Raw genomic sequence first — 16,434 nt, 5'->3', positions numbered from 1 at the left:
TAAGGGATATTTTTTCATATCTTGAATTATTATGTCGATATAGCTAGATCATGAAAAATGATATAGCCTATTTTTAACAGCAACATTGACTGTCGGAGTTTACTTTCGTAAAAAAGATGACTTTTACGCTCATCGCCTCAAGTAAAAAGTTGGGACAAGACTACGCCTCTTAAAACTTCTAAAACTCGAACGCCGTGCGTTTGCTGAAGATTGGCGGCTTAAACCAATAAATACGATAAGGCTATGAATTTGGCATTAAGATTTCTATTTAGGTGGCTTGTGTTGGTTTTAGACATTACATAAGCAACGCAATAAACGCATTAAAACGAAAACATTATTACTGGTTTATTAAATGTTTCTTTATTGGTATCGTATCAATAGAATGAATAAATAAAACTGTATTATTAACGAACTAATTTTATTTAAAAACACTATTAGTTTTGTCTATTCTCAAAAAACTACTTTTTTGAGAATACACAAAACTTTTTGAATTGTGAAAGAAGGTAAAATAATTTGAATAATATTTTTTACGTCTAGAAATATTAATTTACTTTAAATAAACACTAATACATTTCTTTAAATTAATTATTACGAAAACCGTGTGGAGGAGTTAGTACAAAAATTTCATTATCATCAAAATTATTAAAATCTTTAGTTATATCGTCTATAGTTTCTTCAGTTAAATCATCACGTACAAAATTAGTTTCGCTAGTTTCACTTGAGTTAGAAGATGATGAGGAGTATTTAGCTATGACTTGTGTAAGAGCGTCAGCTTCGATATCGCTAATTTCAGATTCTTCATTCATTACAATTTGCGAAATTATACCATCTTCCATATTAACTACACTTTTATCATCATCCATTGTGTCAGAATCCAAAGAGTAGAATTTATCTATGTTGTGACTCAACCTTTGGGAGCTTATATACTCTTCGGTATTCAATATATTAGTTGGATCATTTAGTGTATTCTCCAGTTGCGAACACTTATAATTTACGGATGTAATTACCTCATCAGGCAAATTTTGAGGAATAATTTCTAAATCATCATTAAAGGTATTATTATTCGGTACAGTTGTTAATAATTCAGTGGACAATTTGACACATGATCGAATATTATCTTCGTAATTTTTAATATCACTATTGACATTTCTTATCGGTAAAGGGGAACAATTGGGAGTTTTTTTACTCTGTAATATATCTTTCTTATTAGTTGATGTTTCTTTGGTAAAGGTTTTTGTACTTTCAGAATCAATACATTCATAAGCGACTCTTTCGATTGTTTTACTATTTTCAGAAGAAAATTGATTAGAAGAATTCACATAAGTATTTAATTCACTGTGTTGACTTTTAATTTTTTCGAAACAATTTTTATTATCGAATTTAAATTTTCGAAGAATCGCTGTCGTCTGCTCGTTAGAATTGTCCGCTTTTCTTGTTTCTTGTTTTACATCTGCATATAGTTTATAAAGAATTGCATCTTCATTATCTTGTACGGGTAGATTATTGTAACACTTTGGCTGAAAAAAAAGTCTCAAATATAATTATTTACATAAAAGAATTTTAAATTTAACTTTTACTAAAAAAAATGTAAATAAACAAACAAACAAATTTAAATAATTTTGATCAAACGTCGATGTAATTAAATGGTGACTTTCGTCCTAATTATTTGGAACTGATTCCGTTTACGTTATATCGTTCAATAATAATTTTAATAGTTAAACATTTAATATGTTGCAGTTTATTTCTAATGACCAAATTATTTTTATAACGTGCTCATGCAATTCTCGTGACAGATTTCAAGTTATCTAGGTTGAATGGATTTCTTCAATACTAGATTTAATATTAACGGTCGTCTGAAGAAGTTGGACGCAGGTTGCTTGTTACCGGATTTATTGGAAAACACTATCTGACACTAACTGATGATGGCCTAAATGATGATGATAGACATATTAACACTATGATAGTGTTAATATGTCTAGGAAATCAATTCATGTGTTACATTAATAAAATTTTGTACAAAAGATTGTACAAGCCCTGCACATATAGCGGGAGGTAAAATTGAAAATAATTTACGGTTTTATTTTTGGCAATCATCTGTGCTAGTTCCCGAGCGAGATTTACGGTTTCTTCTGGCAAATTTGTGATGGCAGCTAATGATAAGCCATAATGTTCGATTTTTGTAACCCCGCGTTCGATCTTATGTTGGTATATAAGTCTGTGTTGAATATTATTTTCATCTTTCGTCGTTTCTTCCTTTACTACCGTGTGACAGCTGTTAAAAATTTACAACGTTAAAACGTAAAATCATAATCATTTTTTAATATTTTTTTTAAATTTTATAAAATCTGTTAAATGATGGTACAGTTGTAACACGAAGACAAATATGTTAACACATGTCTTTTTGATGAAGGCACTCTGAATGAATATTCTTCGCAATATATATATTTTATTAATATGGGTAAATGTTGTTTTTCCGTCAAAGGAAACAGTTTAAGGCGTTTAGCGCTAATAGGTGCAGCTTTTTACCATAAGTAAGCTTTGGCTCAGTTGCTTGGTCAACTTCATGAATTTTTGGGGTTCAAAACCCTCTGAGTGGGAACCCCATCAAGGTTATTAGTTGCATCCCGTTGACCATTGCCATTCAAGGACGATAGATATGTGCGAACCTCGGTTAAATAGTTGTTGTCATAGGTTTATATTATTTACGTGAACAATATGTATTGTATTCTAAAGAGAAGCGCGTCTAAACCGACTAGGAACAGTAAGAGGAAATTATCCATTATGATTTTGGGATTTTTTTTATGTAAAACGTCTCGGCAGCAGCAAATTTTTTTCGAAGATTTTTTTTTTAATAAATGCTAACTTTTTCGACAGACTACAAGGCTAAGCTTTTTTAATAGATAAATACTGCTCAATGCAGCTGTATCAATATTTAATAGTCAAACGCGCGAAATTCAATAAGAATCATACATCACACAAATTCATAGCGATCTGACAAATGCGCTAAATTTAAATACGTTTTATTCCAAACTTTTTTGAGTTTTTGCACAATATACAATTTTTTCATAAAAGCATTCTATGTAGTGTGAAAAACTTTATAAAAAGTAATAATAGCATCAATGTAGCATGTAGTTATCTTTAAGATTTCAAACTACTGAGATTTAAAATTGAGAGAAAATGCTATAATACTTAATAACGTTGAAGTACAAATTCTCCAATCTCGTCAAGTACAAAAAATGTGTTGTGAAAAATGTGAATGCTTCGCTTTGGATCAACTCTTCACAAATGGCCCACGCCATGCTGGTACCCTCTTCTGAACATGTACCTCTAAATAAATTAGTATAAATATCAATTATTTTGAATATTTATAAAAAATATTTACGATCTCTTGGATTGACAATTCACCTGCATAGTTCGTCTATTATAACAAGACTTGAAGATGTTAACCCTTTAAGTATATGTTGTATCTCCTTCATCTATTGAAAATAATAATGTCATTAATCTTTTACATATTTTTAATAACAAAATCTGTGGCCTCGTAGAGTGAATTAGATCGAAGTATCATTTTGGATTGCAGTGCAGTGTTAGAGATCTCTAAAGATACAGGTACAGACATTTGAAACCAATATAGCATTAGGTCCAAGAAAGATAAAAGCCTTTAAATTAAAAAAAAAACGAGTACGATAGTTTTAATGCATGTCGTTCTCGACTGTCCAGTAGTGGACGTTCTGTGGCTGAAATGATGTTGATGACGGTATTATGATTTTCATGAAATTTAACGTATATATTTACATAATTATATTTAAAGAGTATTAAATATACATAATTATTTGTGATAAAATTAAACATTGATATTTGAATCTTACTTCAACGACGTAAGTCGACGCGTTCATTTCGACACTATCATTAAAACCTATCCTAGAAAAGATACGATCGCATAGCCTTAGTACAGCGTTAGTTGCTGGTAGAAAACATCCCAACTGAAAGATATAAAAGGGACGATTAATTAAAAGTTACATTTTTATAAGTGTTTTGCTTTTTTTTAAGGACTTACTTGTGCCATTATTTGCATTAAAGCAATCTGTTTAATATAAATGCTTTTTCCTCCCATATTTGGTCCCGTTATTATAGTGAAGTTGTATTCAGGGCTTGCGAACTGTTAATATAAATAAATGCTATTAAAATGTTGTAAAATGTTTTTAAGTTATATTGAAATTATTGTCTTAAAATTACTTAATGTACTTTGGCGTTAATCTGCTTTCTAAAATTAATAATAATTACAAGGTCCAGATATATAGCTGCTTTTAATTATTTGTGTCTAGATCCTGCGATCGCCTAGATCAGTGATGGACAAGTGAGAAAATCTCAAGACATAGCCCCTCAATAAATGCGAGCATGGCTCGGGGAGACATCGATGAAATTGTGAGAGAGGCCGTATACATTTTATACGTTTTTTATAGGAAAGCAAAACTTTTTTTTGTAATTGCTGCAGATAAATAATATGAATTATGTATATAATATGTTATCTATGGTAAATTTGGATGTTAATAACAATTTAATGTGTTTTTTTTACTAGTTTTGTATTTTGAATATTTTTATTGGAAAAAGTTTAGAACGTTTATAAACTCTTTTGTCAAATATTGTCATATGAAGGAAATGAAACTATAAAATAAACTTGACATTAATATATATATTACTATATCGTTTGGCACCGGCATCGTTTGACTGTTGTAGTCCAAAAGCGGATGAACGGAGTTCCTAACATCCATGTACGCATTGAATTCTGGCCTTATATACGAGCCAATGGAGCTTGCCTAGAAAAAGATTATTAGATATTTTCAATTTAAAAACAATAAACTTCATATAATATATTTATGTATGACATACTTGAGCTAAGGCCAACAGGATATCCAATTCCGCAACGTTCTCACATAGCCGATACAGACTTGGCATAAATGGTCGTAATTCTTTAAGCAATTCAAATATTACACTGCGAACATACATATAATAAATATATTATTTTTCATTTTCATTTATTCATTTAAATCGGTAAATCCCAAACATTTTTTCTCATGAACCACTTTCAAATTTTGGCTATTTCCAGTGGATTCCTGCAGCTTTCAATATTTCCTAGTATAGCCTCAAAAGTAAACAAAAAAACGTGAAGATTATTGTTTTAAATTGCACTGAATATGATATATGCAAAATTTTGCAAGTAACAGTCATAGCGTTTTAAAATATTATTTGCCTATATTAAAAGTATTCAATCCAACATCTTAGCTCTTCACTATCTAATAAATTTTTGTGGAAGAATTGTGAGCTTCCATTTTTTTATTATGCCAACATAAACCACCCGTCGATCTCACTGTGAACCCCGGGGAGTCCACTTGGACTACTCTTAACTAAGGATTTAGATCCATCAGCCATTGTTGTAAAAATATAATAAAAAAATAATGTAACAAGCACTATCATTGTAAGTGGAAACGTTTATATAACAAATTTGACATAAAATATGAACTTAAAACCGATTATAAAATAATAAAAATATGTAGTTATGATCATCATCATGACCATCAATAAACGCCCACTGTTAGGCATAAGTATCCTCCAAATATCACCACGCGTCTAGCCTTGCGCTGCTCGCATCCACCAAATTCCCGCGACCTTAATTATAATTGTGAAAAGAAAAGAAAATTAAAAAACACAAAAATATTAAGTAGAATTCACTTTTTTTTTGACTAGAATATATAGTTTAATAAACACTGTGACATGCAGAAACGCGAGTGAAAAAGGAAGAACGGAATTAAATGTTAACTGTTATTGTAAATATAAAGGCACGGACACTAATGTTTGTGATACATATATTCAATAATTTCAAAAAAGGATGATAATTAGTCATATAAAGAGACTTTGTGGTTCATTCATGTTAGCCGATAGACGTCTACTGCAAGGTAAAGGCTTTACCTAAGATTATCACAATAGACATAACATATTTTGTCGTCTTTCCATCTAGTTCAGTGCTTACCCACGCCGCGTTTACTGACATGTGCTCACCATTCGAGAACTTTCAGTAATGGTTTTTTTTTTCATCGTGGCGATCTCTGATCTATCGACAGATATTACAATGGTTACACCTCTCACGAATATTAATAAAATACTGACATGTTACTCATTTTTTGTATCTCATTTAGCGATTCTTTTGCCTGTTGATCAAGGACTACAAGTTCTTCGGTTGTCATGGTAACGCTTGCCCCATTGAAGTGCACCTTGGAAGAATAAATAAAGTTGGCAAATGTGAATTATCATAACTGTTGTAACTGTGTTCCATGTAACAATTTTAAACTATAGGTTATTTTTTTAGCTAACTGTAGGTTGTTTATAGGTAATTTTTGATACTATAAATATTTAAGAGAAAATATAGTGAAACGGCTAATTAAATAACAAAAACAATAGAAAGTGCACAAGACAATACAACGCCTTAAAAACGCGATATATATTAATTTTAAGCGAGAAGAAATAACATATAATTTATACCAGAACAAGTTATAAATAATTTAGGCAGTATTTTTAGAGTATGCAAAATATCTACAGAAATGTAGTTATGAGTGATATATACAGGATGCTTGATTATAGGCGTGAAAGGGGTTAATCTATAGTTAGCATAGCAATACGCTTTAAAAAAACCTTTATAGCTATTTCTGTTTACCTATCCTATATAAGAAAAACATATTGAAATATGTTGCATTTTTTTACAGGAATACGGTTCAGTTCTATAACTTCTGACTGTACAAAGCCTGCAGGCACAGATTCTTGGAAATGCCTTTTCCTACTATATTATCATTACTTTATTTGTGAAACCATTGTTTTTTTTTTTTGATAGGATGAATCATATAATAATTGGCAGCTTTTTAAAGATTTTACCTATAATCTTACCATCTTGTGTATTTAAAGTAATATTAATACAACTTTGTTTATATATACCTGAATAAATATATCTGGTAGATCTTCAACATTGAAATTACATCTGTTTTTTGGTGCAATCGGTAAAATGATATGAAATCCTTTCATAACATTTTGGCTCACCCTAAGAGGCATGTCATGAGATTCGGCTAGTTGTTCAACTATCTTCTGTATATCTTCTATGAGTTCAGAATACGTTCTTCTGGCAACGTCTAAAAGTCCATTTATATCGGGCTTGACTGCGAAACATCTTTGTAAGCTGCCCATTGCGCCTTTTTCTAAATGCGCATCCTCTTGAATGATTTTACGAATTCGTTGATATATTTCGTTGTAATGTGGATTTTCGAAATCCTTAATAGAATAACATTATATATTTAATTTTTCTTATTCATAGAGAATACTTATTGCTTGGAAATAAAATCTTTATTTGACGGAGTGTCAATAAATTTGTAATTATAACACAGTAAGTGAATAAAATGGAGAAACAAGGCGATCCATACAAAACACCAAATTAAGTGTTTCTTGCAAGGCAAAGGTTAGACGCATTAGAGATATGGTGTTGGCGCCGAATGGTAATATAGGAGCAAGATTACGTCATCATCAGCGGCGCATCGAAAAGGGGAATTCCACTGATTTTTTTTATTTTTTCTTTACCTCGGTATAAATACGGACGAAGCAAAATGAATACACACACACACACTTCTACTTCGGACTTCATGTTGTTATTACCTCAAGACCGGCCCGAGGAAGAATCCTACAGTAACAGTCCTTTGTACAGCGCACCGCACTAATTCTCAAAGAGCTTAAATTAATGACGCGATTATCCACAGTTTGCTTGTGTAGAATACATACATACTACAGCCTTAATTGACAGATGAGCTCATAAAATATAGAAAAGGTTTAGTTATTGATAATGTAGAATGTAAAAGGGAGGACAGACAGTCTATTTGGTAGACTGGTGTAGTTACAAAAACTTGAAACACCACCGTGCATGGCTTCTTAAAACTAGACTAATATATTTTTTTATTTGGGGCTCGCTATTTTAGACCTCTCGTGGACCCTGCGGTTCACAGGGACAGTCTTTTACTTAAGAATTTATTGTTTTTTCTACTTGTTTTCTCACTCTTTTTTAGTCCGTCTCAATATCTCTCCTCACTCGTTCCTTTTTTCTCTTACATAATCTTTTATTGTTTTACCTTTCATGCATCGCCTCTTCCTTCATCACTTTCTCCTAGACTTCTTTTTTACTATTTCATTTATATATATTTTAACAATTTTACTTACAGTTTTTATATTCTTTTATTATTACATCTTATTTCTATATCACAATTTTTTTTATCACAGCGAGTTTGCTTTACCTTATCAAAAATTGTTATGTTTTGTAATCTATTACTACCTTACGTATTACTTTTAGACTGACATGTTTAGCCACGCCTCGCAGTCACGAGGAAGTGGCTAAGATGAAGAAAGAGATGATTAAAAAGTTTTTATCTGAGGTCCTTAAGGTTTAAAATTTTCTTTTCTGATTTATATTTTAGTATCTTTGCAAAATTAATTAATATCAGATATACGCTCTCAAAATCGGTAACATTTTTTTCCACGACAGTCTTTATTTTTTTATTGTATTTAACTCTTTAATTAATAATAATATACCGTGAATGTATAATAATAAGAGGTGACATTTACCATTTTAATTTTCCTTAGTCTACCACTTTCTGCAACTTGGAGTGCTTCCGCTAATTTAGGTACCAATTCCATTGTGGTTTTTAGCAATATCGTTTGATTGAGTTGCGCCTCTCCAAATTTATAAACATTAATATTCGGTGTTTCCATACAGAGAAATAATATTTTATCGATCTCGCAGAGTTTCTTTATGATGTCCTACACAAAAATCACGTTCAATTTAATGTTTATTTTTTTTTCAATCGAAGAAATTATTAACAATGAGCTAAACACATCATATATTGTAAAGACAGATGCTGGACAGTACCGTCAATGAAATAGTATATAGTATAAAATAATAAGTATGGCAGCCTTACAGTTACAGTACTTTCTTTATTACTGTTTGAATAAGACAACAGACAAGGAACAAATGAACTAGGTTAGAGTAGATCTACAACCAAAGATCCTTCAAGATTCCTCAATGAAATAAGTAAGAAAACATTAAATACAATTTTATGGTTAGAGATACCATTGTACCATGCCTTAGGAAAATACGACGATGTACGGAGCAGCCAATACTGCCCCTGTGTCGCCGCTCGCATTCCTTAAGCGCGGTATCGCGGTGTCGGTAACATTATATCAATATTTGACAATGTTTTTTTTAATACCTTTACATTATTACTCTTTTAGGCAAGCTCGTGTACCAGCAACGGTAAAATTAATAGTGATTAGAATAATTAATAATAACGTATTACGCAACAATTAATGAGCGTAAAATTTATAAAATTTTGTTATTAATATTATTCGTAATTAAAAAAATAATTACACCTACAATAATGAAATTAAAAATAGTTCACCTGCAAATCCACCATTAACCCACTGTCGCTTTCAATTAGTTCTTGTACACAATTTAATCTTTCTTCAATGAAATCTTTATTACACGGAGGTTGTAATATAGCTGCTCTTAGAGCTCTTATACCGCCGATAGTGTACGTGGGCCCTAATACGCCTAACAGACAACACGTCGGCCCAGCCGACGGGACTAGTGGTTGAACCAACTCCAATTGGGTAGCCGTGCCTACATCTATGTATAGATAATAAACAAGATATTTCTGAACTGTTATTTACAATGTTATGTATTATATGTTTATATATGTTCCAAAATTCAAATTTAAAGGAGAGTCATTGTCGAAGCATCTGAATTTTAATCTATGTGATGTTGGAAGCGCGCAAACTATTTTATTATTTTGCGGAACGATGTCTTGTCTCTACAGTGCCTGTCAAGTAGTTTAAGGGTTGTACACGTGTAATAGTCACAAGTGGTTGGGACATGAAATGGATAATTTTTAAAAGATTTGTGTTTTGATATAGGAGATTAAACATCAATATTAAATTATCACACAATAAAATCAGAATAAATAATATAACAAATATTGAACTATTAATTTTTAAATTACCAATGATCATAGTGTCCTCCGAGGAGTGATATTCAATCTTCAAAGATTCTCTTGCAAAAACAATACATTGAATGTATTCCACATATTTCAAAACGGCCGCAGCAGCTGTCAGAGCATAAAATCTGAAATATTCTTGTTATGAGAATTTCATCATTATTATCATTAGGATGTCCACTGTTGGACAAAGACTTAAACATACACAGTCATAACGTCTCGACCATAAACAGGTCCGAGATAATTATATATTACGTACAAATTCTTTAAGCATTAATATATCTTTCTTTCAGCGCCTATATATGATAGCTATATAAAAACGTGTAAATATTGATTGTGTTTAGATTTGTAAGGCGCTTATTAGAATTACTATAACTAACGTATTGTACCATCCCCTGTATTCTACAATGTTATTCTATGTAAGCGTATCTATGAGCAGGCGGTTGAGGACTGATACTTGCGATTGTAAGTCGCGGATTCGATTACCAACATACAATCTTATATAATTCATATTGTTTGCATTAAATAAATGAGATTGCCCCTGCATACAAACAAGTTTCCAGAGAAAGGGAAGTAGCTTCCTTAGCGTACCATAATATTACACTGCGATCGCCAACCTTATTTTTGGATCTCCCGTAGATATCTTTGGGGCAGCCCTATACCTTGCAGTGTTCGTCTATGGGCAGCTCTATTAAACATAAGTGTACAATATAAAAAGGCTTATTAGCTAGTTGTTGATATTGATTTTGTTTAAACAATCTTTAGACTTGATAATACTTTACTCGGGCTCGTATTTTTTGTTAATGCTAGAGAAGATAGTTTATAGAGAAGTTTTTTATTTTATTCGTATTTGTTTCGTTTTGGCTACCCTATGGTTAGAACAGGTTGATTTTGAGTCTTAAAACAAACGCCTTTTAATGATTTTTTCTTTAATATGCGGCGTGTGTAGGCTCCAATAGATCGACAGACGACATAGTTATGGTCGCGGGAAGTCGTCTTACAAGTCGACAGAGCAAGACCGATCATCGTGGCGATCACATTTACATTTGGGGAGGCCTTTGCCGTGCAGTTGGTATTTATTGGTTTACATAATGATGATGGTATATATATTGCAACCATGGGTATAATTGATATTGCAACTACTCTAACTTATTTACAGTACAGACTTTCTTGAAAAAGACAATGTTCCGTGAATAATTAAAATAATATATAAAGTACCCCAAATAATTTGTACAGGGAGTATAATTTACACAGTTAATAATATTTGAATGTCTTACTTCTGCAACACTTGTAAATAAACAGCGCTGTATTGTGGCGCACAGAGAGACTGAATCTGTTGTCGACCTGCAGCGTCGTTGAAATGTCTCCTTTGTACGGTGGTTAGATTCACCAGCGGATAATGATCTTTCATTAGCTTGTACAGTTGGCTTGGCTGAGCGCCCTCGCAGAATGTGTGCGGTACTATTATCTAGATAAAAGATTTTTAGACTTTTTTTCCTTATAGATTATCTTCAAAATTACCACCAGTAACATTTCTACCATATTCTCAAAACTCGACAATGTTAACATTAGATATAACTATAGAAATTTGTGTTGCGACTGAGTTTCAAACAGGTTTTAATTTTTCAAAGAAAAAAAGTCAAATTTAATTTTAAATCAATTAATTAGTCTCGAGCGGAATATACAGGTTTATACAAATAACAGTAGCTGAGCGTCTTAAAATATTATCTGTCTACATCGAGAACAAATCCAGCCTACATTTAAGTTCTCCACTATCGTAATCATATATATCTCGTGGAGCTCGGCGTAAGAACTGAATGAATACAGTAATAATAAATAATAAATAATATTATAAAAGTTTTGTTGTGAATTTTCATTCTAAATATTTAGATAGCGTGTAAAATGAAAATTCGTTAAAAAATCTTTAAGTGTACCAATCTTATTTTAAGAGGTAATAAGGTTTGTAAGTTAAATGGATTTAAGACATATATAATTATTCACACGAAAAAATCCATCTAAATTCGTTGCAGGCTCCTCTCAGATAATAATAAGTTTAGAAACCTCAGAGCCATTATTTTATTTATTATCAAAGGTGCTAGAAGCTAATTTTAATTTTAGTTTCTATTAAACTGGACTTTTCTGGTATTCTTCATATGGATATTAATGTACATAATAAATTAATAAATATAAGAGAATATAACTATTAATAAGTCCATATTTTTACTTTTGATAAAAAAATTTAAATAAAATATTCGGTGTCTTTAAATACATTATTTGTTAAAATCTTTTCCATCTTTTTAAGTGTGGACAGCTCAAAACTCTGTTGTAGTGAAATAATCCAAAACGACATAAAGGTTGTAGAATTTTTTTCATGACCAAGAAACAAAAAGCACGTTAAATATTCGCCCATCTATCATAACAAAAGTTGTACGAGTTAGAAGCGAAATAATAATAAAAAATAATTGTTTACCTCAACTGGATTAAAGTAATTAATTTTAGTCATTGTGTGCGTGTAAAGTAAGGTATCGCTGAACTGACAAAGCACTAAGTGTGGATGTCTGAGATCTATCGCTGCCATGCCTATTTCACCTCGTGCCATGCCTCTGCCTTCCGAAATTGCTAAAATTATTTTCAAAGATCAATTTTATGGATACTTCTATGATGAGAAGATATATATATATATATATATATATATATATATAGGGATCGGTTAAAGGCTTTAAAGATGTGCATGTATAGTATACAATGGTGTACAGCCTATTAAAATCCATGGTTTTAGAACTAATAAATAACATAATGATAATATAATTAGTGAAATTTTTCGTCGACTTTTAAATTTGACATATTAAGATTACTATCTGTCCTTGCAGACTGTGTACTGCCCTTAAGTTATTGACTTGTCGCATAACTATAGAGAAAATAATTTGACGTAAAATATTTCAGTCATATAATTGGTCGAACGAAACTGACAGCTTTTAAGGACGTCGAAATAAATAAATAAAAGTCACTACGGTTTTATTTCTCATTGAAATAATATGAGGATACCCTACAAAGCAAAGGTTTGCTCCTGTTTGCTTTGACTCAAGATTGAAAGCAATTTTTTTTTGATTGAAACTCTTAAGTTTTTAATAATCAGTTAATTTATATTCAATTGATAATTTATTCAACAAAAAAATATTAATACTATAGTAGAACTTACCGAGGATAACACTGGCTTCAACCACTGAGATGGAAGTCGAACGGGCGAACTTAGTACCGCTATAGCCGCCTTAAGATAGAGTAAGTAAAATATCAAATATTTCAATAGCTGCAACCTCAGTAATAAAACCTATAGAACTTTGCATTAAAACAAAATAATCGATGAACTGTTAAAAACCATGTGCATCTTTTTTTTTATTGGAAGTCAAAGTCATTTGAGTTTAGGAATTCCAATTACCTACGTCAAATATTGAACATTTTCATAAAAAGAACACTCTGGAACCATCGAGATATTTATTTGTTCCTTTTTCAAATGTACTAAGGAAGTTAACCATAAATATTAACTGACAAATAAACTTGTATAAATAGGTAATAATATTGCAAAAATAAATGACATTTGTGGGCTAACATACATTAAGATAACGAGAAAACAGTCCCTGTTTCTGAACCAATACCACAAACAATCGGAAAAGGGGAATCACTTTATTACATATTTATTCGTTATGGATGTTATTGAGATCGAAAACTTGCAGTTGACATTGAGGTCATTTTTTGATTTTCATTAAAATTTAATTATAAAGATTATTAATATATTATAATTTACAGTTTCAAAACTTTTAAATATTCTTTTCAGATCATTGTTATACTTTATATTATACACTGATTAAATATATTATTTAACCGTTTCGGACATCGTGGCGAACTATGGGATCCATATGCCTTGCATTAGGCGTTCATCGGCGGATTTGATTACGATTTTGACACATTTGCCCAAAAACTCAACGAAACGGTGTCTTATTCAGAAAATTGAATAAATTTGCTAATTTATATGGATGCGTTCATCGAAGAGGAATTCCAAATTTAAAATATATATATTTGATCCGAATGCTAACTTTGTTGGAATGTCATTTATTAGGTCAGGCACACGTTCGGACCGAGTGCTACTGGTCGATAAGACTTGCGAGTCAAAGTCGATTATTTAATTTTAGTATTCGTAATACAGTTCAAGTCACGGATAGGACATCCATTATTTTAAAAATGAATAAATAATAAAGGATTAGGTTACAGTTTTAATACCGTCACAAGACCAAAAAGAGAGTTTATATTTTTTGGAATTTTTGTTATGAAGATATAAAACCTCTTTTATGACTATTGCAAGGACGACTAATCTGTGGATGTGGTGTGAGTATGTTCCCCACTAGTTAGCTACTGATGACGTAATCAAGGCGGGAAGTCCCTGGACCTGTATACGTATTGTATAGCGTCTAGTGTAACTAGTTTAACATGATGGTGATAAGAAAATTTCTTCACCTCTACTACTGCTACTAATGTATCTAATCGGCAATGGCCTGTTCTTCGGCGTAACAAAATCTTGTGTTGTATCAACGGCTCCTGAGTCACTCGCCAGTATCCTTGGTCTCGCTTGGCCACTGGATGAGGATTCAGGTTTTGCTGAACTTGAATTGTATACCATTCTAGGATTGCAAGGAAATTATGGTGTTTAAATTATAATTTACTTGTTTAGGTTAGCTATGTGAACTCTACAAAATACCATCATTAACATATTTCCCGTAGTTTTTGTTTATTTCATAAGGATTCGCCACACAAAGTAGACTGGTACAAGCTACAAATCGTCACCGTGCCTGGTGGACGAGCTACTTTTTATTTTTTTGCTCTTAACCACAATATCATCTACTGTGACGTTTTTGATGAGAAACAGTACATAAACTTCCTCATCAGAGTTCATTATGATAATGCGCGAAAGAACTAAAATAGAAGCCATTGACTGCATGTGTTTCACCAGTTTCAGGAAACTCCACAAACTGGCAGCGTACTTTGTAGCGTTTTCTAAAGTTTAGCGGCCGTTGCTCATGGCCCGTGCGCAGCGACCTTTAGATGTCATCATACTAGTCATAGGTAACTAGTTTTAAAATTAGTTTATCATAATTATTTATAGATAAAACGGTTTATCCCAATCCAAGTGTAACTAACGGAGATAAACTTTATGATATATCTACTGCTTCTATATTAAAATTCCGATCGAGAAATAAAAGATAAAAATGGAATGTTGATGATGTTGCATTACTTGAAGTTTAAGTATTGGCTTATTACGGAAAGTATTTTTGTATCTAAAAAATCCGGATATGCGAACTAGTCAATCAGATAATTACAAAATTTACTTATGCAGTTAGACTCCGAAAACAGTCCCATTAGTGAGTTTATACTAGTTAGTAATACTGAAGCCACCTCATTAACTTTATAGCCAATAAAAATAAGTAAATTGCATCATCAAATAACTTTAGATGAATATCTAATCTTTGATCTCTTAAGATGCGGTGTATTAAACACAATAATAAATATTTAACAAATATTGTTGTATTTTATATTTACTTTCGTTTTAATCTTCGGGGTGATCCTTCTGGTGGTCCCATTGGGTTACCGGTTGGAAGGGAATTTCGAGTATTTGCAGTAAATTGATAGCGAGGTACCTTGTTCGGTGGTAAAATAGTCATACCTCCTCGAATTCCTGGAGAACAAAAAAAAGTTATTTTAATCTTTTTACGTTAAAAATAGGAAACATCGCAGAGATATAGTAATTTTTAAAGGTGATTAAAAATTAAATTTCGTTACTCAAACGAAATACCTAATACATAAATTACATAAATAGAGTAAAATAATTCCAACAAAATTATATTATGTAAGTGATTATTGCTTAAATAACGGGACAAAAAAACAATGACTTAGAATAACATAACATGCGCAAAATTTTTCTGCACTTCTTACCCAAAGATGCATCTTTTCTAACAAACTGGTTGTTTAATTTTTGTTTTAATTTTTTTACACGCGTATCCCTTTGAACGACGTTCATTATTAAACCTTACCAAAATAGATGAAATTTAATGCAAATGAAAAAGTGTACTGAAATAATATTTTCGTAAAATAAAATCCAAATTATGACGCCGGAGCACCGATTCCCTCCAATTTTCACAACAATTTTTTTTTATTATAATAGTTGACTAAATTTTGATCTATTCAGCCAGCAACCATAATAAAGTTATATTTATTCGGTGGGTGAATACTATAGAAAATTATCGACTGTATTTTTGTATGTAAAATGAAATATACTTATGACTCCATTGAAATTAATTTTTAATCAGTAAAG

The 16,434-nt window shown here is 31.3% G+C and overlaps 1 protein-coding gene across 1 annotated transcript; it reads right to left on the bottom strand.

Moving 5' to 3' along the window:
- Positions 1 to 581: 581 nt before the first annotated feature.
- Positions 582 to 16,140, bottom strand: LOC137933496 (mutS protein homolog 4-like). Its single transcript, XM_068777455.1, has 19 exons — positions 16,056 to 16,140; positions 15,663 to 15,798; positions 14,583 to 14,746; positions 13,273 to 13,341; positions 12,544 to 12,692; positions 11,351 to 11,541; positions 10,080 to 10,201; positions 9,480 to 9,706; positions 8,647 to 8,841; positions 6,982 to 7,311; positions 6,163 to 6,266; positions 4,888 to 4,990; positions 4,698 to 4,814; positions 4,055 to 4,156; positions 3,867 to 3,980; positions 3,406 to 3,476; positions 3,190 to 3,327; positions 2,074 to 2,272; positions 582 to 983 (listed from the first exon to the last, which is right to left on the bottom strand). Exons 1-19 carry the CDS (start codon positions 16,138 to 16,140, stop codon positions 582 to 584), a joined length of 3,018 nt encoding a protein of 1,005 aa, XP_068633556.1.
- Between the last annotated feature and the right edge of the window lie 294 nt (positions 16,141 to 16,434).

Source organism: Battus philenor, unplaced genomic scaffold (assembly GCF_028537555.1).
Source record: "Battus philenor isolate CCGP_79_NKW_IND1 unplaced genomic scaffold, ilBatPhil1.0.hap1 SCAF_13, whole genome shotgun sequence".
In the NCBI taxonomy this organism is placed as follows: domain Eukaryota; kingdom Metazoa; phylum Arthropoda; class Insecta; order Lepidoptera; family Papilionidae; genus Battus; species Battus philenor.
Note: the sequence above shows the minus strand (reverse complement) of the source record. Positions and strands in the feature narration are given on the sequence as shown.

What these genes read in the sequence shown, in the direction of transcription:
- LOC137933496 (XM_068777455.1), bottom strand. Translation starts at nt 16,140, where the DNA reads ATGAACGTCGTTCAAAGGGATACGCGTGTAAAAAAATTAAAACAAAAA. An exon ending in TAGAAAAGATGCATCTTTGG is followed by an intron (nt 15,799 to 16,055) that starts GTAAGAAGTGCA and finishes TTTGTTCTCCAG; the next exon opens with GAATTCGAGGAGGTATGACT. An exon ending in CATTAGTAGCAGTAGTAGAG is followed by an intron (nt 13,342 to 14,582) that starts GTGAAGAAATTT and finishes CTCTATCTTAAG; the next exon opens with GCGGCTATAGCGGTACTAAG.